This window comes from Cinclus cinclus, chromosome 2, assembly GCF_963662255.1.
Source record: "Cinclus cinclus chromosome 2, bCinCin1.1, whole genome shotgun sequence".
Classification (NCBI taxonomy): domain Eukaryota; kingdom Metazoa; phylum Chordata; class Aves; order Passeriformes; family Cinclidae; genus Cinclus; species Cinclus cinclus.
The window spans coordinates 29,714,474-29,738,264 of NC_085047.1; the positions used below are offsets into that span (position 1 = coordinate 29,714,474).

At 45.9% G+C, this 23,791-nt stretch overlaps 3 protein-coding genes across 3 annotated transcripts in view; 2 read left to right on the top strand and 1 right to left on the bottom strand.

Annotated features, from left to right (window-relative positions):
• The window catches only part of CASR (calcium sensing receptor), a 42,959-nt gene extending 38,312 nt beyond the window's left edge, over positions 1-4,647 (top strand). Inside the window, exons 5-6 of the mRNA XM_062513203.1 lie at positions 185-308; positions 3,197-4,647. Of these exons, the coding sequence (XP_062369187.1) occupies positions 185-308; positions 3,197-4,647 (1,575 nt within the window). The remainder of the gene's footprint in view (positions 1-184; positions 309-3,196) is intronic.
• A 4,029-nt stretch (positions 4,648-8,676) lies between these two features.
• LOC134056424 (cystatin-B-like) lies at positions 8,677-13,890 on the top strand. The gene is made up of 3 exons (XM_062513215.1): positions 8,677-8,780; positions 12,505-12,606; positions 12,987-13,890. The coding sequence occupies exons 1-3, from the start codon at positions 8,715-8,717 to the stop codon at positions 13,113-13,115; spliced, it is 297 nt and encodes a 98-aa protein (XP_062369199.1). The 5' UTR covers positions 8,677-8,714; the 3' UTR covers positions 13,116-13,890.
• Positions 13,891-14,036: 146 nt separating this feature from the next.
• LOC134056434 (cystatin-A-like) lies at positions 14,037-22,464 on the bottom strand. The gene is made up of 4 exons (XM_062513226.1): positions 22,446-22,464; positions 22,084-22,270; positions 16,212-16,313; positions 14,037-14,250 (listed from the first exon to the last, which is right to left on the bottom strand). Exons 2-4 carry the CDS (start codon positions 22,147-22,149, stop codon positions 14,122-14,124), a joined length of 297 nt encoding a protein of 98 aa, XP_062369210.1. The 5' UTR covers positions 22,150-22,270; positions 22,446-22,464; the 3' UTR covers positions 14,037-14,121.
• Positions 22,465-23,791: the final 1,327 nt, after the last annotated feature.

Genomic DNA, 23,791 nt, shown 5'->3' on the forward strand with positions numbered 1-23,791 from the left:
CTCACTGCAGTGGGTCAAGGAAGGACTGTTGTGCAAAATGCATCTGTTCTGTGGGACGAAGAGGTGCAGATTTGAGTCTCTTCATCTAGCATGCTAACCAAGCATGCCAACCTTTGGAGGAAGCCAAGGTCTTGCCATAGTGAAGTATTAGCACTATTAACTTGCTTGGGCTCTTTTCTTGCAGGTGCCTTTCTCCAACTGCAGCAGGGACTGCCTGCCGGGCACAAGGAAGGGTATCATTGAGGGGGAGCCCACCTGCTGCTTCGAGTGTGTGGACTGCCCCGACGGGGAGTACAGTGATGAGACAGGTAATGCCCACAGAGCTGCTCTGGGCCTTGTCGAGGGCGGTGCCCTCTGGGCATCGCCCGCAGTTGTGCTGAAATCATTTTCCTGCAGTGCTTGGGCTGGTGCCTGCCTTGACACAAGGCTTAACAGAAAGTCTGAGGGACTTCTGAAAAGCTTACAGGAGTTGAGTCCTGTGGTCCTCAGGAGTCCTGACTACTGCTAAGCCTGTTTGTCCTTTCTGCTCTGCATTAGGAAAATTAAGGCAGAGAACTTGAAAAACAACTTCCACATAGAAATCCTCTCAGGCAGCCACAAACAAACTCTATTGTGCTATAGCAATAGTTTTTCTTCCTCCAAAAACCTGGAGGAGGGAGAGATTCCCCATCCTAAATTCTGTAGTTATCTGCCTGCCTCCATCTTTTCCTCAAAATGTCAGGGTTTTATTTCATGCTTTACAAAGAAGTAAAATCCATTACACTCCAGATTTCACAAGCAGAGAGAAATATTTCCCTTTATGGACTCACCAACTACAGGTTCTGTTGATCACTGGCACTGCAAAAGATCAGAATCTGGATCCTACTGAGCACCCATGAATATGTTTTTTGCTTGTTTCATTGGGAGCTTGGATTAAGCCGGTCAGGTTCTGGAGGAGACAGAAAAGGTAAACTCAGGTTTAGAAATGGTTGAAAAATTATGGATTTCCAACACCACTAGTGCTCCCTCAGTGTTGGACATCCCCAGGGTAACAAAGACAAAATAAATTCTTCCAGGATATCAGTTCTCTCCACACTGTAAGGCACTCAGGACCTCCTCAGACCCTCTCCAGTGCACTGGGCCCAGCAAACACTTCAGACCTTGTCGGATCTTGCTGGAAGATTAACAATTCAGTAAATGGCTTGCAAAACTGAACAAGTGTTCTTTGGGAGAATTTAATTTGTGTCCTATCAGACACGAATGATATTTTTTAGCGTGAGCATATAGTACTACAGGATGCTTGGAAGCGTCCAATTTTCAGATTGGATAGAAGCAATTCTGGTCATGTGTAATAGGGGTCTTCTGGTGTTTTTCTCATAATTTAGGGAGCTAGTTCTGGTGTGGAGGTGAAATTTATGGGGTTGAGGTGGTGGTGACTGTCTTCCTTTTTGCATCAGTTTCCTGCTGCAATTTCAGCTGACAGTAATAGTTTTTATTTCCTGTGCTTGCCAATTTTATAGGCATAGAGAGCAGTTTTACAACCAGTTTCATCCAGCTGAGACAGCAATGCTACTGGAGGAAACAATCTGTCCTTTCCCAGCTGTTTGCTCCCATACTTTGTCTGGGAGCAGTGCTGGTACTTGTGTGACCATGGAGCAAGTTGGATCAGGTCTTTGCTCTTCCTGAAAACAAACTCTTTGGAGGCTGAGTTTCCAAGTAGAACGAGAAGCTGCATGCCCTCTAGTGTTAACAACACAAAGGAGGGGGAAATAATGAGTAGTCTTACAGGATGAGGGAGACATGGTTTACTCTCTTCACTGGCAGCCACGGTCTGTAAGCCACCACAAGACAGCAGTGAAAGTGTGTCATGAGGGTGTGGTGCTAAATAGCTGCCCCTGTCTCTGGCAGAGGCTTCTGGATTCCCTGCTGCACAAAATTAACTTCGCTATGTCAGCTTGCAGTTTGTAACAAGCTTCCAGGTAAAAGGCACAAGAAAAATAAGAATTATTGACTGAATGGATGTAAATGAAATGACCTGGTGATGACAGCTTCTGACTGAGCTTTCGCATCTAGTGCCAGATTTCCAAATAAACACTTTAGGTGAGGCAAAAAGTCCTTAGGAAAGCAGTATCAGGTCATGGATAGTCTCTCCAACCACACCTCAAGAACAGAGTTTGAAAACCTTTGGCCTCATTAGCTGGGCATTCCTGACTTTCTCATTAGCATCAATCTCTGCTCTGGAAGAGTCTGTGTCTGTGCTCAGGTGCAAAACTCAGAGGGTGCTTGCTGTTAAAGGAGTTTGTGGACTCACTGCAGCCCCTTGCTATCATGCTGGGATCCCAAAAGCAGAGGTAAGTTGAGACCTCCAAGTCTCTGCTCTCAACCCCTTTCTACTGCCATGAAAAGAGTCGTGAGTGACCCTCCCTGCTAGAGCAGAAGACCTATTTGAGTCAAAGAAGAAGAGCAGAAGCAGCAGGTCCTTGCTTTTTGATCATGCAAGCCATTGGCATGGGCATGCCATCAGGGCAGGCACAACTACTTTCATGAAGGAGACAGAGGCAGCAATTTTCCCTTTGCAAGTATTAGTGGCACATTTGCTGGGTGTAGGGAGAGTGATATCATTAAGACACATCTTTCCCTGGCATTCCAACATTAAATGAGAATGTGCTGGGAGTCAAGGGCATTGCCTGCCTTCAGGGAAGAGCAATTTAAACACTAAGAATTGCCTCCATGGAATATGAAATGGGCTCTCAAAGCAGTTAAGGAGGCAGGCACGATTTTAATTTTCTTTGTAATAGAAAAAGGCAGGATATTCAAATTATGATAAAAGTGTGAGAGGTATGAAGACAGACAGAAGATAAAAGTGAAGGAACAAGGAAGAGGGAAAAACAGAGCCTGTGTAGGAGCTGATAGCAATCGAAGTTCTTACAAAGTTCTGCCAAGAAACGGATTACAAAAAACATGAGTGCAGAGGCAGGACTTCTTTTAAGCTGGAGCCAAGCATGCTTTGTGTTTTGCTATATAGTCCATGGGAGGTTAGCTGTTTCAGTGTAAGAAACTCTGAGACATCAATATATGACTCTGAGGATTTGCACACGGGAGCGGAACACTCCGTGTGTTTAAGATCAAGGCTGATGTGCAGCTGCCATATATGTCATCCTACACTTCAGCCTCTCATTCTGACAAACCTCCCCTCTCCTTATCCCTTCTTTTTCAGATGCAAGTGCCTGTGACAAGTGCCCTGAGGATTACTGGTCCAATGAGAACCACACATCCTGCATCCCTAAGCAGATAGAGTTTCTGGCCTGGACTGAGCCCTTTGGGATTGCTCTGACTCTCTTTGCTGTGCTTGGAATTTTCCTGACTTCTTTTGTTCTGGGAGTCTTCACCAAATTTCGCAACACACCCATTGTCAAGGCCACAAACCGGGAGCTATCCTACCTCCTCCTCTTTTCCTTGCTATGCTGCTTCTCCAGCTCATTGTTCTTCATTGGTGAGCCCCAGAATTGGACTTGCCGTCTGCGGCAGCCAGCTTTTGGAATCAGCTTTGTCCTCTGCATCTCCTGCATCCTGGTGAAAACCAACCGTGTCCTTCTTGTCTTCGAGGCAAAGATCCCCACGAGTCTCCACCGAAAGTGGTGGGGCCTCAACCTTCAGTTCCTCCTGGTCTTCTTGTGCACATTTGTGCAGATTGTCATCTGTGTGATTTGGCTTTATACGGCCCCACCATCCAGTTACCGAAACCATGAACTGGAAGATGAGATCATCTTCATCACCTGCCATGAAGGCTCCCTGATGGCACTTGGCTTCCTCATTGGCTACACCTGCCTACTGGCAGCCATCTGTTTCTTCTTCGCCTTCAAGTCTCGAAAGCTGCCTGAGAATTTTAACGAGGCCAAGTTCATCACCTTCAGCATGCTGATATTCTTCATCGTGTGGATCTCCTTCATCCCTGCTTACGCCAGCACATATGGCAAGTTCGTGTCTGCTGTGGAGGTGATTGCAATACTGGCTGCCAGCTTCGGGCTTCTGGCCTGCATCTTCTTCAACAAAGTCTACATCATCCTCTTCAAGCCCTCCCGCAACACAATCGAGGAGGTGCGCTGCAGCACAGCTGCCCACGCTTTCAAAGTGGCTGCCAGGGCCACACTGAGACGCAGCAACGTGTCCCGCAAGCGCTCCAACAGCCTAGGGGGCTCCACTGGTTCCACCCCTTCCTCCTCCATTAGCAGCAAGAGCAACCACGAGGACCCTTTTCCTCTACCAGCCTGCGCCGAGCGGCAGCGCCAGCAGCAGCGCGGGTGCAAGCAAAAAGTCAGCTTTGGGAGTGGAACGGTGACCCTGTCACTGAGCTTCGAGGAGCCACAGAAGAACGCCATGGCCAACAGGAACGCCAAGCGCCGGAACTCGCTGGAGGCCCAGAACAGTGACGACAGCCTGATGCGGCACCGGGCCCTGCTTCCCCTGCAGATCAATGAGCCTCTCGGGGCTGAGCCCAGCTTCCAGGCAGCTTCCAGCCCGGAGACCAGCTCGCAGGAGTCGGTGGTGGGAGACAACAAAGAAGAGGTAGCAAGCCCTGAGGCGGAGCCTTCCCTGCCATCGGTTAACTCCCGAAATTTTATAGGCACTGGAGGTGGCTCTGTCACAGAGAATACGGTACATTCCTAACAAAAGAAGATAGTGAAAAGTACACCAGCCCCCAAGAGGAACTTGCTCACCTCTTGCTTCTGACTGGGAAAGGCAACAAAGACACACCGCTGTGACACAGCCCCACCACACCTTAATGTTAAAGCCGGCAAGTTAACACATGTGCCTCCAGAAGAAGGACTGTGTCTGGGGAGCCTTGGATTGAATTTGCATTTGCTTTATTGAAACCAGGACATCTCAGAAGGACAAATGAAGATCACCTCTGGTGGGGCTTAAGCAGAAGTCTGCATGCTGCCTTGCCTCCATAAGCTTTTCCTGCCAGACTGCAACTCAGCTGACTATGGGAGGCACTGGGTAGTTCCACTATATCCCGCTTTTACATTTATGTATAATATTCCTCTTTCCCACTATGTATAATATTCCCTCTTTACCCAGTATATGTGATCTGTAACCATGTGCATCAGGACTCTCAGCTCTACAAAAGCAAGGTACACTTCAGGAAAGCACAGTCATGGGGAAAATAAAAAAGCCCCCAACATCCTGCATGCTGTGTACAGCCAAGGGTGTGAACATGTAAAGTATTTAATGTGACAGAGCGCCCTGCTATTTATATTTAGTAATGTCCCAGTCTCTCCTTTCTGCCCAAGAGGAAATATTGGACAATACTCTCCGTAGACTCCATTGCACTAGACAAAGCTACTTAGGTTCCTACTGGTTTCCTCCAGCTGGAATAGCTTTACCTCCAGCCTGCCTGCTTTGGTGGAGGGGGAGAACAGCTTGTAAATCCCTCCTGGAGAACACTGCAAAAGCACAATGAGATGTATCCCTGACTGATTATGTCGCTAGTAGTTGTATGCTTAACCAAGTCTTGCTGCTGTACTATCCCACAAGGCATACATGGCTAACCCTTTCACACATAGTCAGTGTTGTGCTTTGCCATATTAATCTGCCTCACACCTACACGGAGCGTTGCGCCAGTCCTGGCGGTACTGGTGGGCCTGACTCAGCAAATGAAACAAGGAGAAACAGAGGAGTTAGGGATGGAGGAGGAGCCCTCAGCTATGGTAACAGGATCACCGGAGCGGGTGAATATCTGAAGTGCATGCTGGTAGATGACTGGGTGAGAAAGACATTCAGGCCTGGGTTCTTGGACATACATAGAGACAAATGGATGAACTGGATACACTTTTGCTCCTAAAAGCCACCTACTAGGTTATTTCCCATTTTGAAGAGAGAGCACGTAGGACAAGAATGGTGTACTGTACCTAAAGAAAAACAGTAAGGACTTCAGCAGAGACCATAGCAGAATTTGATTACTCTTGTCCCACTCTTCCTAAAGCAGACATAAGTGCTTCTAGTTTTTAAAGGCATGCCTGGTTCTTTTTGATTAATGCTGGAAAATTTGAAGAGAATCATTAGCAGAGAGATTCGTTGCAGCCTGATGAGAGAAAAACCACCCCTGGACAGCCTGGCAGGAGGGGCTAGGGTTACATTGCAGAATTTAATTCCCTCTTCCCATATTCCCTGTGGAAGAACAAGCATCTGTCAGGAAGATGTCAGTACCCTCCCTTATTAAGCATGAAGGTAGTTTAGACCTCTTATAGAAAGCTAGATGGGCCTGCAGCTCAGTGTGAGCAGAGACAAAAGGACTGTGTTCAAATGCATTGGGGAAAACACTGCAATTCTCTTGTTACTGTTTTTGCTTGGTTGTTCTTCTGCCAGGGCAGGCAAATAAAACTTACAGGTGACATTACTGTATAAAAACTTTGTTTTGCCACCTCCACTTGTTGACGAGGAAGACAAGTTTTGACTTAAAGGAGCAAAGTGGAAGTCCATAACCCCAAGAAGCAGGCTATTCAGACAAGTTATTTTAACCCATTTGTTGATCTGTTACATTCCCCTTGGAATGGGCTCAAATTTTAAATATACCACATAAGAACCAACCCAATTATAATTGTAAGGCTTGCAAATGACAATAATTGATCAAAACTATGGCTCAGATGGTTGGGGGAGCGGGGGGAAGTGAATTTGAAAACACAAATCTTTCTAGCCCCAGTTTTGGAAATCACATTCTACCCCTGGACCCAGCAAGAGCTGCTTACTGCTTCTGAAACCCAGGCCTTTTCCCCAGACTGCTGACTGCAGCCCGTGGGCTCAGTTTAGGGGACAGAATCGAGCCCCGGGATCGCCTGAGTCTAACTGCACGAACAGGGATGAGCACTAGATGGCAGAAAGGGCTAAGAAAAGTATTTTGGTTACGGCCTGCACTTCCAAAAATTCCAAGAGCTGCATAGTTTTAGTGCTAGTGAATCATTCCTGTTGGCGTAAACCCAGCTTAGTAGCCCCTGAAGTGAAGCTGACAGCACTGAAAAGTAGGAGTTCAGTGAGTGAAATGAAAACAACAAAATTTACAAACCAAACAAATGTATTACCTATGTATATGAACATAGGCAATGTAAGAAACAGAAAGTTGCATCAGCTGCCTTGTTTGGAGAGCAATATTCACTAGCTATGTATAGAGTAGATGATATTAACATTTGGGTGCTTTTCATTCCTTGGGTGTTTTTAATTATTTACATTTACTTAAAAGGAATTAATACCCTGGAACACAATGACTGTCCAAGAGCTGCAATCATTTTTTAGCATGGTCAACTGTGCTGTATTTGCTGGGCAAGACCCTTCCACCCTCCCTGCTCTCATACGTGGAGCCCTAAGCCTCCAGCTCCAATGCTGTGTGGGAGTTGCTGCTGCAGCTGATAGCAATGACACACATGCTGGGCACAAGGGAACTTCAAGTAAAAAAGGACCCCTTTGGGAAGGTGCTTGGTAACCAAACCCCTCCTCCCGTGCACAGAGAGGGGCACATGTTCTCATCCTGTCAAGTCCAGGAGAGGAGAAGGCTTGGTCAGGCAACAGTCCAAAAGCTGAAGTCACACTGGGGAACATTCTCCTGTTGAAAGCACAAACCAGAGAACCTCCACTGACATTTCCTTCCAGACGATGCCCACATGAATGGCTGCCTCATTCCATCCACCACGGCTCAAAAATCCACTGGAAAGCTTGTCCCAGTGTGGGGTTTCCTGAACTGTCCAGTAGTGAAGCAACAACAGTGTATCAGCTCTCTGGTGGGATTTCCACTGAAAAATTTGGGAATCATCCCAGTGAAGAGCCCAACCCTTCATGCCCAACCCTTCATCCCCATTCTCCTCACAAACCTGGCAGAACTCTGCCTACCCAAAGCCCCAGCAGAGAATATTTATAAATTATACCTGAGGAAAGAAAACCTTTGCCATTTTATTTCATGCTTCTCACCATGCCCTCCTGGTCAGTCCATGAGCTCTGTTCAATTTGCAGTACCTGCTATTGTTAAATTTAGGTTTATATTGACCAACTTTACTAAGGGGTGCTGCAAAGCAAGAGGAGGAAGGCAGGGGTTTGTTGTTCGCTTTGCAAGAGTCTGGGTGTTTAAATTGTGGGGAAATTTAGGTAAAGACCTGAACATTCAGATTGAAATCTCCCCAGGCATTTCGGAGAGGCTGGATAATTCACCACTGCCTTCAGCTTGCTGCCTGAAGAGCGGCAAAATCAGCGTGGGAGAGGGAATAATGAACGCGGTGAACGAGGGGATCTAGAGATGGATCTTTCCATGCGGCTAAACCGAACATGCCGCTGCTGGGAAAGGCGACAGACGGGAAAGGCAAACGCGGCGGCTGAGAGCAGCCCTGCCCTCACGCGGGGCTGTCACAGAGGCGCCGCTCGCTGAGGAGCGGCTGCAGCCCTTCTGTCCAGGGCGCACAATAAATTCTGCCTGCAGCTTTCACTGCAAGTGTCGCTTTGGGCTGTTTTTGTCTTCCATCGCCCGTCGGTCCGGCCGCGATGTCCCCGCCAAGCGCGGGCAGCGCCGGTCCCGCCGGGCCGCGCTGAGGGCCCCCCAGGCTGGGCGAGGCCAGGCCCGGCCGCTCCGGCCCGCCCAACCCCGCCCGCGGGTTCCGGCCCCGGGCCCGGCACCGCCCCCGACACCGCCCCGGCACCGCCCGAGGGGCAGGATCGGCCCGGAACGGAGCGGAGAGGACCGCGGACGTGCTACCATGTTGTGCGGGGCTGCCTCGGCGGCCCGGCCCGCCACCGACGAGACGCAGCGGATCGCGGAGCAGGTGAGGGGCCGGGGAGCGCCGGGAGGGCCCCGCAGGCGGGGGAAGGCCCGTGCGGGGCCTGTCCGGGGCCCTGGGGGTGCTCGGCCGAGCGCCGAGACACCGCCCCCCGGTGTAAAAGGTGGGGGGAATGTGGAATGCACGGAGCAGTCGCTGGCTCCCGGCGCTCTCCTTCCCTGTGCCCGCCTGGTGTGGCCCTGTTGACTCCAGAGGGACCCCGGGCAGCTCTGGGTGCGCAGGGAGACCCGACAGAGCCACTGCCTTGAGCTCGGGGAACGAGGTCCAGGGCTTCTTACAAAATCTCAACCTTGTGCATACGCTTGGGGGTTTGGGTTTTGGTTGTTTGCGTGGGAAGGGGGGGGATTGTTTGATTTTTTGAGGGGATGAAACGTGGAATAAGCAGGAAAGCTTCTTGCTGCTTCTGCTTTTCCCCAACACAGATTTAGCTGTAACCACTGCCAGCTCCAAATCCCGATGTTACTTACAGTAACTTAGATTATCACTCATGTTATTGGAACACACGCTTTTACTCTAAAAATGCCAGTGTGCAACTAAGTTCTTTCAAAGCCCACGTTAATCGTTTTGTCATGGAAACTTCTGCCTTTTGTCTATGTCGGCTAGGATGTGGTAAGCTAGAGAGCAAAGATGAAGGATGCACTCCAGCTTCTGACACTCTTTGTCATTGCCTGGGCCTGTTCCCCAGGTAGGAGCAGTTCCCAAACACATACGGAGCACAAAGGCACAGCAGCCGCTGAAATTAACATTTAGCTTGTACAATCTGATTCTGTGTTTTAGGAAAAGGGAGAGATGTGCATCTCCTAAACACCAGCCTGAGTTTGCAGTAATAAGCACATGATTGAGAATTGTTGAGAGTCGTAATTATTGCTTTCATCTGAAAAGACCTACATGTCATTTTAAAGGTAATGCAGATATGCAATTAACATGGGCTTGAATTAACAAAGTTTGAAATCTTGACTTTCTGTTCTGTAGCAGACTGCAGTGGTTTGGTAATTCAAAAACAAAACACTGTTGGATTCAGAAGTGAAGAGAATTAACCAAAAATGTCATGTTTTCATTTAGATCACCTAAATACTTTGAACTTTATCCAGCCTGTTTTGACTGCCAGTTTAAATTACTTCCTTTAATGAAATACAGGTGGGAAAACCCAAATTTGAAACTTGCCCATGCACTCATATCCTCATCTGGACACTGCTAGAGAAAACATCAGTTTTGTTAAATCGAGGTAGCCTTCTCAAATCATTTTGTTTGCTTTAAGTCAGGTCTTTGTGGAGATTTATTAGAGTTTGCAAGTTTGCTTGCCATAAACATATTCCCTGTTCCTGCATTTCCACTTCTTGCCTTCATTTTACTGTTACATAAGAATTTTTATCGAGGCCAGAAATGGTTCAGTTTTGTGACCCAGAATGGGTGTAGTGTCACACAGGGCATGAAGCTTCTTTCTGCAGTGTCTGGCTTAGGAATACCATAGGAACAACCTCCTTACAGCAAGGATTTCCACCCAGGCTTGCTCAGCTTTGGCTTCTTACTGGTGACTGTGGCAGAGCTTATTCAGGGTGATTCTGAACCACCTGCTTTTTAGTTAACTGCTCTGAGAGTGCATGGCAAACAGGCCATGCAGGGCAGTGGAGAGCCTTCAGGCTCTCTCTCAGCATGATCATTTCCAGCCCTGTGACTGAATCATGGATTGTTTGGGTGGGAAGGGACTGCACCTCCTGCCTGAGCATAGGGTCAGCATCCTCAGGCTGCTTAGTGCTTTGTCCTATCAGGTCTTGAAAACTTCCAAAGCTTGAAACTGTGCAGTTTCTCTGAACAATCCTGCTGTACTGCAGGAATGTCCTCAGGGGAAATGTTTCTCTTTATATCCAGTCTGAACCTCCAGTTTCAGTTTATGACCATTGTGTCTCATTCTTCTGCCATCTGGAAAGTTTCGTCCCTGGAAAGAGCCTGGTTTCTTGTAGGTACTGGAAAGTTTTCTTTAAAACCTTCTCTTCCCTGGGCTGAGAAAAGCTAATTTTCTTCCTCTCATCACTGCACAAGTGCTCCAGCCATCCTGGTGTGCCCATGGAGTGCTCCTGGTGACCCTTCACTGAGCTCACTACAGTTAATTGGTGTCTGGTTTGTACTGGGGGCCCAGAACTGGACACAGGATTCCACATTATCTAATGAGGGCTGAGTAAAGGGCAATAATCACTTGCCTGTCTTCTGGCTAGGCTCTTGCTGATGCAGCCCATTATGCCATTAACTTTGGTACCACCAGGACACATTGCTGGCTCCTGTCCTCCAGAACTCCAAATCCAGACTGAGATCAAGAGCAGGTCTTTGAGAGAGTATTTCTGTCTGGGATTTCCTCCTCCACAGTGACTCAGGATGCTCACTTGTAATATGCTGCAGTGACTCACTGTCACAAGTGATAACACCCTGACAAGCTTGCAGCTGCAGGACTCTGAGCTTCTGCACCCAAGGCCCAGTGTTCAGCTTGCTGGTGGAAGTAAAAAATGTGCTGAGCTGGGGTGATTTAGAGACCTCAGAAGCCAAAACTGCACAGTGCCTAGGATTGCTAAAAGAGCACAGGACAGGATAGGGTCAGCGGGAGACTTGTCTGCTCTGCTGCTTAAAATTTATAAAAATGTGATGAAAACTGAAACCAGTTGCTCCAATCTCTTACTAAGGAGAAGGGGAGGAAGCAGGACTGAGTCATGGTGCTTTCTGGGGCTGTGCCCTTCAGTGCATCTTAGAATGCAGCTTGGATTTCTGTATGAAAAGAAAAAAAACAACAAAAACAAAACAAACAGAAAGTATCTAAACATTATTATCTTGCTTGTAACATACTGACCATAACCTGGAGGAAGCATAGAGGTATGGCCTCTGAGAGAAGATAAAAAGTATGGACACAACTTGCAGGGATAGGATGGTCACTGGAAAGGCACCAGAGTTCTGGGAGTTGGAGAGCTGGGAGAACGTACCCTGTTGCAGAATTGTTTCTGTTCCTGCTTCACCTACAGCACCAGAGCAACGGCAAGCTGGCACTTGTTTTTCCCCAAGGAAGCATGTGGGATTTAGGCAGGAGTGCAGATGTATCTATTCTCCTTGAATTTAGGAAGAAGGAGAAGTATACCATATAGCTGGAGGATCTACTCATTGCTGGTACTACTGCCCTGGGAGTGAAGGGAGGGCTATGCAATGATACAGTGAAGGAAGTGCAGCCTGGAGCAGGCAAGGATTTGCAAGCAAGGGCTCCAAGACTAACTCATCTTGCCCTGCAAAACAAAGGCTGAAATCTTCTGCTTTCCTGACCAAGAATTTTCCACACAGCCACAATGCGCTAGAGAGCCCAGTGCAGGAGAGAAGAGCTGCATCTCAGGAGTTCATGGCTCCCTCTAGGGTACTGGACAGATTATTTTGACTTGTTGAGCACTGTTTTGCAGTTTGAAAACAGATTTTAGCAGACATGCTGAAAGAAATGTCAAGTGTTGTCTAGACTCGGTGTCAGCCTGTAGTGACTGACTCCCACCTCAGTCTCAGCTTTGCTACCTCCCTAGATTGCTGCTCCTGCTTTCACACAAAACATGATTCATTTGGTTCTCTTCATGTCTCGGAAAAGCAGGAACTCTGTCTGGGAGTTCAACAGCAGTGAACTGTAAGCCTTAAGTCCTAAATACTTGAATCTTGCTTGTATCAGTCTTAAAGAACCTATTGTTTTCTTAAGGTAAAAGCTCAGCTAGAAGAAAAAGAAGGGAAAACCTTTGATGTCTTCACTGCAGTGGAGTTTAAAACTCAGTTGGTTGCTGGAACAAACTACTTCATTAAGGTAGAGGACACTGGATTGTTTATTTTATATTAATGTGTATAATCTTTGGAATGGTGGGGGGGGGGGGGTTTCTTTCTTATCTAGAGGAGAATGCTTACGATTTGACATAAGAAAAAAAAGTGCATTAAAAAACCACAAATATCCACTTCCCAGCCCCTCTCCCTGTCTGTTAAATAGAGAGATCCTCTTTTCTCCATTTTCATGGGAAGATTAGGTGGTATTTCTGCAAAGTCATGGCTCCTAGTCTGGTTTAAAACAAGCCAATGTGTTTTCTTACTGCTTGTCTACTGCTCCATCCTCAAACCAGCCCAGCCTCTGCCACCCCTCCTGCTGCAGGCTGCTCCCCCTGCAGGGATCTCACTGGGTTTCATGCTTTGCAGGTCCATGTTGGGAATGAGGAGTTCATGCACCTGCGGGTGTTCAAGAGCCTCCCCCACGAGAATGAGCAGCTGAGCCTTCACAGTTACCAGGGCAGCAAGACAAAGCACGATGAACTGGCTTATTTCTAGCAACCTGCTCTGCTGTGTTTCCCTAGCTGGCTCTTATGTGCATTTTCTACGGGCTGAAAAGTGTTGATTCATGTGCTAACAAAGGTGGAAGAAAATGTCTCTTTTTTTAACATCATGGTGGAAAAAAAATCAATTTTTTCTATGCCATTCCCTTCCTGTACAGTCTCCAAAACTGAGAGTCACAGGGCTCTCCTATTACCTGTGCTAATGTAAATCCTACTTTTATTGCACCTTAACTTAGGCTTTAGTGCAACTTAACCAGAATACTATGGCTGAGTCCTGTTTGTGGACTTCCTTGATCTGGAAATCGGAAGGGGAATAACACCAGCACTCATATTTGCAGCAAGGAACAAGAGGAAAGCCTGTCTTTTCTGTGCTGTTTTGCAACCGTGACTGTATGTGTAGATTTTAAATTGTATTTTCTGGATAAAGACCTGATAAGAGACTTGAGTTGAAGCAATTTTGCAAGGAAGAGAAAGAGGCTTATAGTAGTTTGAAACAAACATTCCCTTGGTAATCATGCTGTTTCTGTTGCAGCAGTAGCATGTCATGTCCCGTAGAGGGTGTGTGAGTTTAAAATAGCAAACTAGCTTGCTTATGTTCCCTGTCCTATGGAGAAGTCCTGGAAAGGAACCTAAGCTGGACAAGCATTTCTGCATTTATAACAATAAACATTTCTTTTGACTCGAGATGGCATCTGTGACTAGTGCTTTAGTGTTCTTGTCACTGGTTTTCACTATTGAGTATTTTTCAATAAAAGAGCTCAGCTTTTTTTCCTAAAGTGTTTTTTATATTCCAGCTAACCTTATCTTTATTCTACATCTTTATTAGAAATACTTTATTTTAATATTGTGACAGACACAAAAGATAACAAGAAAGACCTCGGCAGGCACATCAGCAGCAAAAGGAAAATATGCACAATAGCTTTCCAAACTTATTTTATTTACTGTAACAGGCACAACCCCCATAGGATTTGCAGAGATGAGGCACTGCACATCATCACGTCTTAGAAGTAGGTCAGAGGGTCATCTCTGGTTTTGCCAGTCTGAAAACTTTCAAGGCTGGGACCTTGGTTCTCATAAGGAAGACTCTGAAACACCTTTAAGTGGACATATTCAGCATCAGAAACTTGGACCTAGAAACCAATAAAAGCAGGGAAGTGAGGATCGTGGGCTCAAAGCAGGTTCAAACAAAAGGCTGTTCTTTACATTCTTAACTTTAGATATACCTTCATTTTTACTTCAACAGCTCTTACCCAAGTCTGGATAGGAACTGGTGATAATTTCTGGTGGCAGAAATTGTCTGCACCTGTAGAAAATTGTATTAAAAACCTTCAGACTCAGGTGAAGGGAAAATGAGCATAACTTCTTGGGTGTGGAAGCATCAGAAGATGCAACAGGAAAAGGTTTTGATGGTGTCCTATTTCAGTCACCAAGATGCCAGCACAATTGCTCACAGCTTCCTGGCACACTCCTGGGAGACGAAAGACAATGAGGAAATCTCCATGACTTAGGGGTGGGACACAGTGCAGACACCATGTCAGCTCCCAAAGGATACGGAAAAATCTCATACAAGAAAGACCAGCACCTGGTCCTGAGAAGCAATGACAACCTGAAAGCCAGGATCACTGGTCTGCAGAGTTACTCCAACGACATCAGTGCCTGAACAGGGAACCCTGACACATCCTGGTGCTTTTGGGAGTGCACGGAAGTGCCTGGAGTAAATATTCCTCCAGAGAAATTCACCTTCCTCCCTAGAAAGTCCTCACATAAAGATTTGGTAGGAAGCTGTAAAATTTCATTCTTACAGAGCCAAGCACAACAGATGCTAAACCCTTTCTTGGTGAAGGACATGGAAACGTGAACGCCTTAGGCTCCAAGAGGTTTTTACATGCTTTCTAGTGGCTGCAGTGTGGCACTGTGCTTGGTCTGGATTGCATCTCAGCTGTAAGTCTCCTGGTAAAATGTCAGTGAGGTGGAAGATTCAGAAATATAAAATAAAGAATCTTGTGGCAGAGTTTGTTCCAGTTAATGCTAAAATGAGAAACTGTTTCCCATCGCTGGTAAAATTGGGAAAGAAGAGACAAATCGTCCATTTCCAGCATTACAATTTAATTTCTTCCAAGTTCAGTAACATATAAATCTTCATTTCTGAGTTAAAAGTTCTTTTAAGGAAGCACCTGGGAATGAAGAAGGTTTGGCAGCATCTGTCCTTGGGATCAACTAAGTATGAGAAGTGTGGAGCTAATGCTCACAGTGTCTCTCTGCAGAATTACTCTCCCCCAAACATTACAGGCCAACTTCTCTAATAAACGAATTCTTCCAATTCCCTTGTCAATGGACCATACCTTGCACACGTCCACACACACATGGGGTTTCAGCAGGCACAGGCCAGCCTGCTGCTCAGCAGTGCTTGCTGGCCTTCAGATGAAAAATACACCCAGCCATTTCTACTGTGCTACTTCACAGAAAGCTGCTCACATCCATCGGTCAGGAGGAGGAATGGTGCTATCAGAGGGCTCCAAATTAAGCATTACCCATTTTTCCTCTGCAGCAGAGAGGGGGTTTTGAAAATACAGAAAGAACCAGCAGGCGGGCTGCACCTCTGCATCACCTGACACAGAACCAAAACATCAACACACCTGCTTGCATGCAGAAATAGCAAGCAGACATGCATGCACTGCATTACAAAATTGACTCTCTCTCTCTCCATCAGTTCCTCAAGCTGACTCCAATTTCATCCCAAGAAACACAACTGAAGGACTCACCCTACTCTGCCTTGAAAGGAAACAGGATACCAGTCATGACCTGTTGAAATAATCTGAGCTGGGAAGGCAATCCATAGTCCTTGAGGGGGATGATCCCAAGAAGTTATCAGTTACATCTGAATAAGCACAGGGCATGCTTTATAATATTTATATTCCTGCTTACAGTAGTGCCAAACAGAAGAATTTTATAAGCATTTGGAGTCCCCATTTCTGTTACTCACATCAGACAGTTTCCTATGATGTTTGGTTCTCTTTCTAGCTGTAAGCCACTCTGCAAGTCACCTGCATCATTTAATTCCAAAACACTTCCTCCTACAATATATACAAACCTTAATAAAGTACATTGTCCCAGCAACCACCTGAGTCTTATATACTATGGCTGTAAAGACAACACAGTTCACATTTGCCCGGCTTTCAAACTGCGACTTCACCTGTAAAAAGAAAGGGAAAAATGTTTGATATTTAGGTATTTTTTTCACATATACCACTCATATTTTCATCCTTTCAAATATACTCCCTTAATGAAACTCCACAAAGTGACAGGGGGCACCCTCAAACCCCTTGTCCAAGTCATCAATAAAGATACTAAACAGGACTGGCCCCAACACTGAGCCCTGGGTGCACCATCTCTGACCAGCCAAATGTAACTTCACTCACCGCCTCTCCCTGGGCCCAGCCATCCAGCTGTTTTTTTACCCAGTGAGCAGTGCACCTGTCCAGGCTTCTTCAGTAGAATGCTGCAGGAATTGGTGTCAGAGACCTTACTAAGGTCCAGGGAGACAACATCCACAGCCTTTCCCTCATCCAGTCGGCAGGTCAGGAAAGAGATCAGGTTGGTCAAGCAGAACCCGCCTTGCATGAACCCATCCTGGCTTGGGCTTGAATCCCTGGTTGCCCTGCACATGCTGTCTGATGGCACTGAGGATGAGCTGTTCCTTGACCTTCCCTGGCATTGAGGTCAGCCTGACAGTCTGTAGTTCCCTGGATCCTCTTTCCTGCCATTCTTGTAGATGTACTTTTAGAGGGGCTTTAAATTAGCAAAACTCCAGTTGTGTAAGACCTCCCTGGTTCACCAGGGCCACTGGTAAATCATGGACTGTAGCTTGGAGAGCTCTTCCATGAGCTCCCTCAGTACCCTCAAGTGGATTCCATTCAGCCCCATAGATTTACAGATGTTTAAGTGGAGAAGCAGATCACTGTTTCCTGCTGGACTGTGGGAGCTTGTTTATGTTCCTTGTCTCTGTCTTCCAGCTCAGGGAGCTGGTACCCTTAGGACAACTGGTCTGACTATTAATGACTGAGGTTAAGAAGGCTTTAAGTGCCTTAGCCTTCTCTTTATTTTTTGTGGCAATGCTTTCCCCAGTATCCAGCAAATGATGGAGATTCTCCTTAGCCCTCTTTTTATTGCTGATGAATTAATAAGAACACTTTTTGTCACTGCTTTTGGCAGTGGCCAGAGTTAAGTTCTAGTAGGGGTTTTGCCTTTCTGACTTTCTGCATAAACTCACAACACCTTTGTAATCCTCCTGAGTTGCCTGCCCCATCTTCCAAAGCTTATAAACTCTATTTTGTACCCTGGGTTCCAGCCAAAACCCTCTATTCAGCCAGTCCAGTCTTCCCCCCCCACCAGATTGTCTTTTGGCACATGGGGAGACCCTGCTCTTGCACATATAGGATTTCCTTCTTGAAGAATGCCCAGGCTTCCTGGATCTCTTTGCCCTTCAGGACTGCCTTCCAAGGGAGTCTTTCAACCAGTCTGCCAAACAGGCCAAAGTCTTCCCTCCAGCAGTCCAAGGCAGTGATTTTGCTGTTGCCCTTCCTTACTTCTCCAAGAATTAAAAACTCTCCCATTTCATGATCACTGCATGACCACCACACAGAAAGCAGAGACAATCCTTCTAAGCTGGGTGATTCGGTGCCCCTCTGCACAACCCCCACGCTGATGACCAGAACCATTACTGAGTTTGGGCAGAGGAGCAGTGTCAGCGTCAGCCTGCTCAGGCTGCCCTGGGCGGGGCCAACAGCACCTCAGTGCTCCTCACCACCCACCTTTTTCACAGGAATGCACTGAATTAATTTACTTTCCCAGCACAAGCATCTGCAGGTGGCTGCCACTCCCATGACATTCCTTCCTAGCAGGAAGGCCACAGAAAGCACCCAAGGAACATCCAGATCATTTCCAGAGAGCAAGAAATTATCATCCTATTCAGCTTCCTCATGATTTCTTACTCTGCTCTTCTGCTGAGCAGCTTCCACAGGGTTTCTATCCCCAGGAACCAACAATTATACTTTCAACTGAGGAACTTGCTAACTCTGGCAAACCAGGGAAATTTTAATTCCCAGCACCCTTCCAGCTGACTGGGGCAGGGACCTCCTAGAATGCTCCTAAATGGCAGCTTTTGGCACATCATGTTCCTCTCTCAGAACAAAACAAAGCCCCAGTTTTGCTCTCTCTCCTCTGGCCACTATGTCCCCCATTTGTTATTTATTGACTGAGCCTGCAGTAAAATTAAGCAGGTAAACAGCTCCTTAATCCTCGGGTGAAAAAGTATAACATTCCTAAGCTCTTACCTAACAGAATCCTAAACCCAAAACATTCCTCAGTTTTGGGCAATAGCTGTAAAACAAGGAGACAAAATAAATAACATTCCTCAGCTCATTAATGATGGCTAGAGACAATGCACGGGTGTAAGTAAATAATTATGTGATATAATCTGCAAACAGACCTTGAGCATCCCAAGTTCTGCAGATGCTCTTTGCAACTTCGCAACAGAGCATAAAAGAATTGCTTCATGAAAGGGTGACACTTATGCTGGAAGGATGGCAGGATTTCCTCAACATAAGGTTTCCATAAGAATATTTTCCTTAGAGAATTATACCAAAGCCTCTGCAAGGGTGGAAAGGACCAGGAAGTGTTCTCTCTCTCCTGCTCTCAGCACAGAGCAGAAATTTCACCTTGCAGAAAATAAAGAGCAAAGAACAGTCTGTTTTCATTTTTCTGAAGCTATGGAGAACAAAAGAATAGTAAAATTAGGATCAGTCCTTTCTGGAATCAAACAGAAACTTTGTACTATCCGTATTTCACATTCCATGTGTGCCCTGTACTCTGGGAGCATCAGCAGTACCTGAAACCAGCATTCCCATTTTCAAGTGCCTGTTTGCTCACAGACACCCAAGTGCTGTGGTTTCACCTCCAAAACATACTGCAAGACTTCTGATGACCCATAAATAACACCGCCCAGCATTGAAAACGAAGCTCAGTATCTGGCACGGTGCTTGAGGCATTTCACAGACTCATTAATTAAATTTCACAGCCCTCAGCTGGCCTCATCTTAAACATGAGGAAACATGAATGGCAAATACACAAAGGTGCTACAAGTCCTTTGCTAGGGTCTCCTGTCCATAGGTAAGAGGGAATTTCTCATCTCTGCAAGTGCTGCTCCTTCAAACATTCCTGCCAGCATAGAAGGAACAGGGTACTGCTCCCAAGTAATTCAGTCAGTGTCCTGCAAACAATTGCAGATCATGCATTTCTCTTTCTGCTTTGCAGTAAATCCTCTCTGACTAACCTGTTACCCAAACTCCAGCCCTCCTTCATGTACATCTCCCCAGCTCTGATGACCCCAGCTATCACTGATCAATAAAGCCCTACAATGGAAGAAGGCTCAGAAGAGCTGGGGAAGGTGACCTGCCACCCATGAAACTCAGGAAATTTTGCAGGGTGTGACTGACCACGGCTTTTGCAAATAAGTTGACTTTATCTCAACACAAAGATTGACCACAGGGTGTTTTTGATAAATAGCTCTGTCAGTGGAGGGGATCATGTGGCAGTGTAACTCCCCGAGTTCAACAGAAGAAAGTGAACACACCCTTTGAGTTAGCCAGACTAGCATGGGGGGAGTGAACACATGGCTCTGCCAAATCCTGAGTATAAAAAACTAAATGGTTGGACAAAAGAATTTTGAAGAAAACTGCTGGCTAGAGCTGACTTCAACCCACGTCCCCCTTCCCAGCCAGAGGATGCCCAGGGTCCTGACACAGGGCGTGTTGAACAGACCGGGAGTGCAGAACAGGCTGGTATCCTCAGGGAACTGGGATTGCAGTCGCTACATTTTGCTAAGAGTAACTTAGACCTGTATCAAGTTACCTCTATATTTGTATCACTCTGTCAAATCAAATGCCTGGTGTAACATAGAGTTATCTTTAAATCAGTAAAGGGGACATTAAACGTTATCCCCTCTACCTGTGGACTACCGAAAAGAGCCCTGCCAGAGTACTGGGCTGCCTGGTCCAGTTTGCAAGGTCATGGAAGAGGTGAAGGATGCTGGTGCAAACTCCGTTCTCAGTGGCACAGCACAGGAGAGAGCTGGGAGCCCTGCACATCAGGTATAGCGAGTGCGCAGCAGTGTTGGCCAATGCATTCAGCCCTGCTACTTCCTATTTTTGTTTCCTCAAAGAGTGTCTGAGTGCAATTGCCAAAAAGAGAAGAGCTCATCTTTCAGAGCAGAAGGGTGAAGATGATTGGGTAAGTGGGAACATAAGATGGGAGTTACCCCTTACGTGTTGTTTGACCCCAAAAACTGGAAATACTTGGTTCTGCAAAAATGAATTTTTGCATCAAATTCAGCATTTTTAAGCTTCAACAAAACATGAATATGGGTGTAAAAACTTTGATAGAATGTGTTGCATAAACCTATCTAATCATTCAAAATCCATTCATAAAGGTATACAACAATTAAAGGAAAGTGTAGCTAGGATCAAAGTTAATAACAGAACATGGTTAGATGATCTACTTGATAAATTGAGCCTTGCACCATGGTGGAAAGATTTTTAAAATAGGCATGTATATATTAATTGTCATCATAATTATAACAGTGCCTTGCCTGCTTCGATGCATGCAAAGAATGACTGACAAAGCCATCCAAGGAGTGTTTTTGATGCAATGAGAAGGGGGAGATGTTGGAATTCAGAATGCAAGAAATTCTCAAAACATTGGGCCTGTAAGTCAAAGCCTAGAAAAGAACACAGGATTTGAACTGAGACCTTGGGAAAAGCTTTCAAGCTTAGGTGCTAGAAGTAAGAATGTAGATTTAAAGCTTAAAGCAGAGACATGTTAAGTAGAAAAAAAAGCTTAGCTATAAATTTTTATATATAGAAAGAATAAAGTAGGTATAAAGGTGACCGAATAGCCATAAGAATAAATCTATGTGTTAGAACAGGATTGGCTGAAAAAGGTCACACTGTATTTAGACAAAATTTCTTAGTATTGGATTAGGAACATTAATATCCTTGTTGGCTGTGTTTTATTAGTTAATGAGCCTTTAAAAGATCTTGTAACCATAAGTTTTGTAGCTTCTGGTCATGCTCTCAACACCTGTAACAAGAACTCATGCTTTCTGTAGAAATTAAGAAAAATAAACCACACTTTCTAACCAACCAGAAGTCCCATCTCTCTGCTTCATTCAGAGTAAGAAAGAATTCACACAGAACATAAAAACGTGGGAGCAAATAGCCCACACTCAGGACGCTTTTTATACTTTCTTTAAAAAGGGCTGCTGCACTGCAGGGCATTAGAGGATCTGCAGAGGTGCTGCTCACACAGCTGCTCCAGGATAGGACCACTGCCTGTAACCAGCCACCTGGGGAACTGGGCTCCCTCACTGTCCCTTCCTTGTGCCAAGCTCACCTCACCCCACCAGCAGACCCTGTATCACGGCTGTGACTCTAGAAAACACTTAAAGCCAGCAGGGAACACACAATTTAAAAACAGCTTCATCCTGCATATATAATTCTTTGCTGCGTATTAGCATGTAGTTTGCCCTATGCAGTCCTTCACTGAGGAATTAGTTCTACCAGGTACAACCTCTTCCCTTCCAATATGCCACCTCTCATTTCAAACAAGTGACCTCACTGCTGGCATAGCAGAGCTGGGTCTGGAACTTCACACAGACATTAACTGAAGATAGCCAGTACCATTCCTGATCATGAACAAAGAGGAGACAGAGGAGTGGTTTGTCTCAGTCTTACCAAGGCACTTCCTGCATAGAATGCTGACAAAACACTGTCAGTCAAGGGGATTCCCACTTTCAGCATGAGTTTCTTCAGTTTAAAACATGGCTTAGTCTCCCAGGTTTTACACAAGCTTCTGGAATGGCCTCTTTGCACACAGGTAACTTAATCTAGAGACAGGGCGCAACTCACCTGATTAACAAGCTGCTGAACTTCTGGAGTAGCTGGCTTGGTGTCAGATAAACCCCCAGGCATCATGGTGGCAGGTGACTTCTCTGAAATGATGAGTGGCTCTGAAGAGGGAAGTTCAGCACAGTCTGAGCAGAGTCCCCAGGCATCTCACATATATACACACACATGTGTCATGGAATCATGTGACCTGCAACACACGGAGCCTACCATTACTGAATTGGAGAAGGAGACAAATAGGGAAAAGGGGGCCTGCAAAATGTAAAGCATTGCCAATATTATTAATAAATGTAAGAAGCACTTGAAGACGTGTTTACAGTCTTCACATCAAAAAGAAAAGCAAACATGAGCCTGCAGCCACCCACATCTCAAAGAGTGTTGGTTTGGGCTGCAGCTGGAACCTCTTGCCTCTCCACTCATGTGCAGATGACTAGGCTGAGCTCTTGGGAAACTCAAAGACACACCCAGAATTTCGCAACACCTTTCCTGATCAGAGGAAAGGATGCAGCACTTTCCTTAGTGTAGGTCCCATTCAATTTGAAATTTTGTTCTCTCAATATCCTTCAAAGTGGGGAAACGGGAGCATATGGCATATCACATTCAGGGACTACACTTCTCCCTGCCTGACCAAAAAAGGTGCCAAGGTAAACACCAGCACCAGAAGTAGAAAGTAATTCAATCCCAGATTCAGGTAAGTACTGCAAAGAAGGCATTTCTGCTTCTTTCCCATCAAACCAAGAGCTGCATTCAGGCAATCACAGTAGCAACTGAATGTGCAATAAAACCTCCTTTTTAACTCTAGTGCCAATTTCCTGGAAGACAAAGTACAATTAAAAAACACAAAAGCTATCCCAATTTCAGTGTACACTGCTGAAACACATGAGAACATACAGTCAGAAGTATTCATTCTGCAGTTACAGACGCATGGCACAGTCACATTCATGAATGTGAATGTACAAAGCTCAAAACCTACTGGGGAGAAGGCTAACAACTGCTAGCAGCCCTCCCTGGTAAAGGAGAACTAACACTTCAAGACAACAGAAAAAATTACTTCCCGTCAATATTCCTGCCATCCCCCTCACCAGCAAATAAGAGGAAACGTATCTGTGTCTTACCCATACTACTGACCTTCCTCACAGACAACAAGTGATGCAAGACACTGTAAAAAAGTACTTCAGATCTGACTTCAAGGCCTGGTTTTGGTACAAAGCCCCTGAGATTGAGAAACTGGGGCTGTAGGGGCTCTACACCCAACAGTATTGATGAGTATTACAGCATGTTACTGAAAAAGATACTGCAGAATTTTCCAAACTTGAGCAGCAGTGGACAAAAAGCATTTGTGGAAAAAACATTGTCCTGAGACATTTTTTGTGAACAGAGAGAGAAATCCTTCCAGTTCTCAGGAATAAAGGGAGCGGCAGCTGTTGAAACTGGAATTCTGCCACTTTCACCAACTCCTCTCCAGATGAGGAGTTCCTCAGAACCCTAATGGTGGAGCTGACGACAGCTCAAACCTTTTGCATAAGACCCTGCTGATTCACGCAAATGCTGATCATGTTCCACCACTTGTGCCTTATTCACACAGCAGGCAGATAAGGAACTGGAGGAGCCAGCTCACCTTACTGAGGCCACAAATCAGAGAATGTCTTCAACTGCACAGCACCAGTGCTAAAACAGGATCTTTTATAAACCGGTCCACTCACCAGGATAC

What these genes read in the sequence shown, in the direction of transcription:
- LOC134056434 (XM_062513226.1), bottom strand. Translation starts at nt 22,149, where the DNA reads ATGATGCCTGGGGGTTTATCTGACACCAAGCCAGCTACTCCAGAAGTT. An exon ending in TTCAGCAGCTTGTTAATCAG is followed by an intron (nt 16,314 to 22,083) that starts GTGAGTTGCGCC and finishes TTCTTTTTACAG; the next exon opens with GTGAAGTCGCAGTTTGAAAG. An exon ending in GGACAATGTACTTTATTAAG is followed by an intron (nt 14,251 to 16,211) that starts GTTTGTATATAT and finishes ATTGGTTTCTAG; the next exon opens with GTCCAAGTTTCTGATGCTGA.
- LOC134056424 (XM_062513215.1), top strand. Translation starts at nt 8,715, where the DNA reads ATGTTGTGCGGGGCTGCCTCGGCGGCCCGGCCCGCCACCGACGAGACG. An exon ending in CGCAGCGGATCGCGGAGCAG is followed by an intron (nt 8,781 to 12,504) that starts GTGAGGGGCCGG and finishes TGTTTTCTTAAG; the next exon opens with GTAAAAGCTCAGCTAGAAGA. An exon ending in GAACAAACTACTTCATTAAG is followed by an intron (nt 12,607 to 12,986) that starts GTAGAGGACACT and finishes CATGCTTTGCAG; the next exon opens with GTCCATGTTGGGAATGAGGA.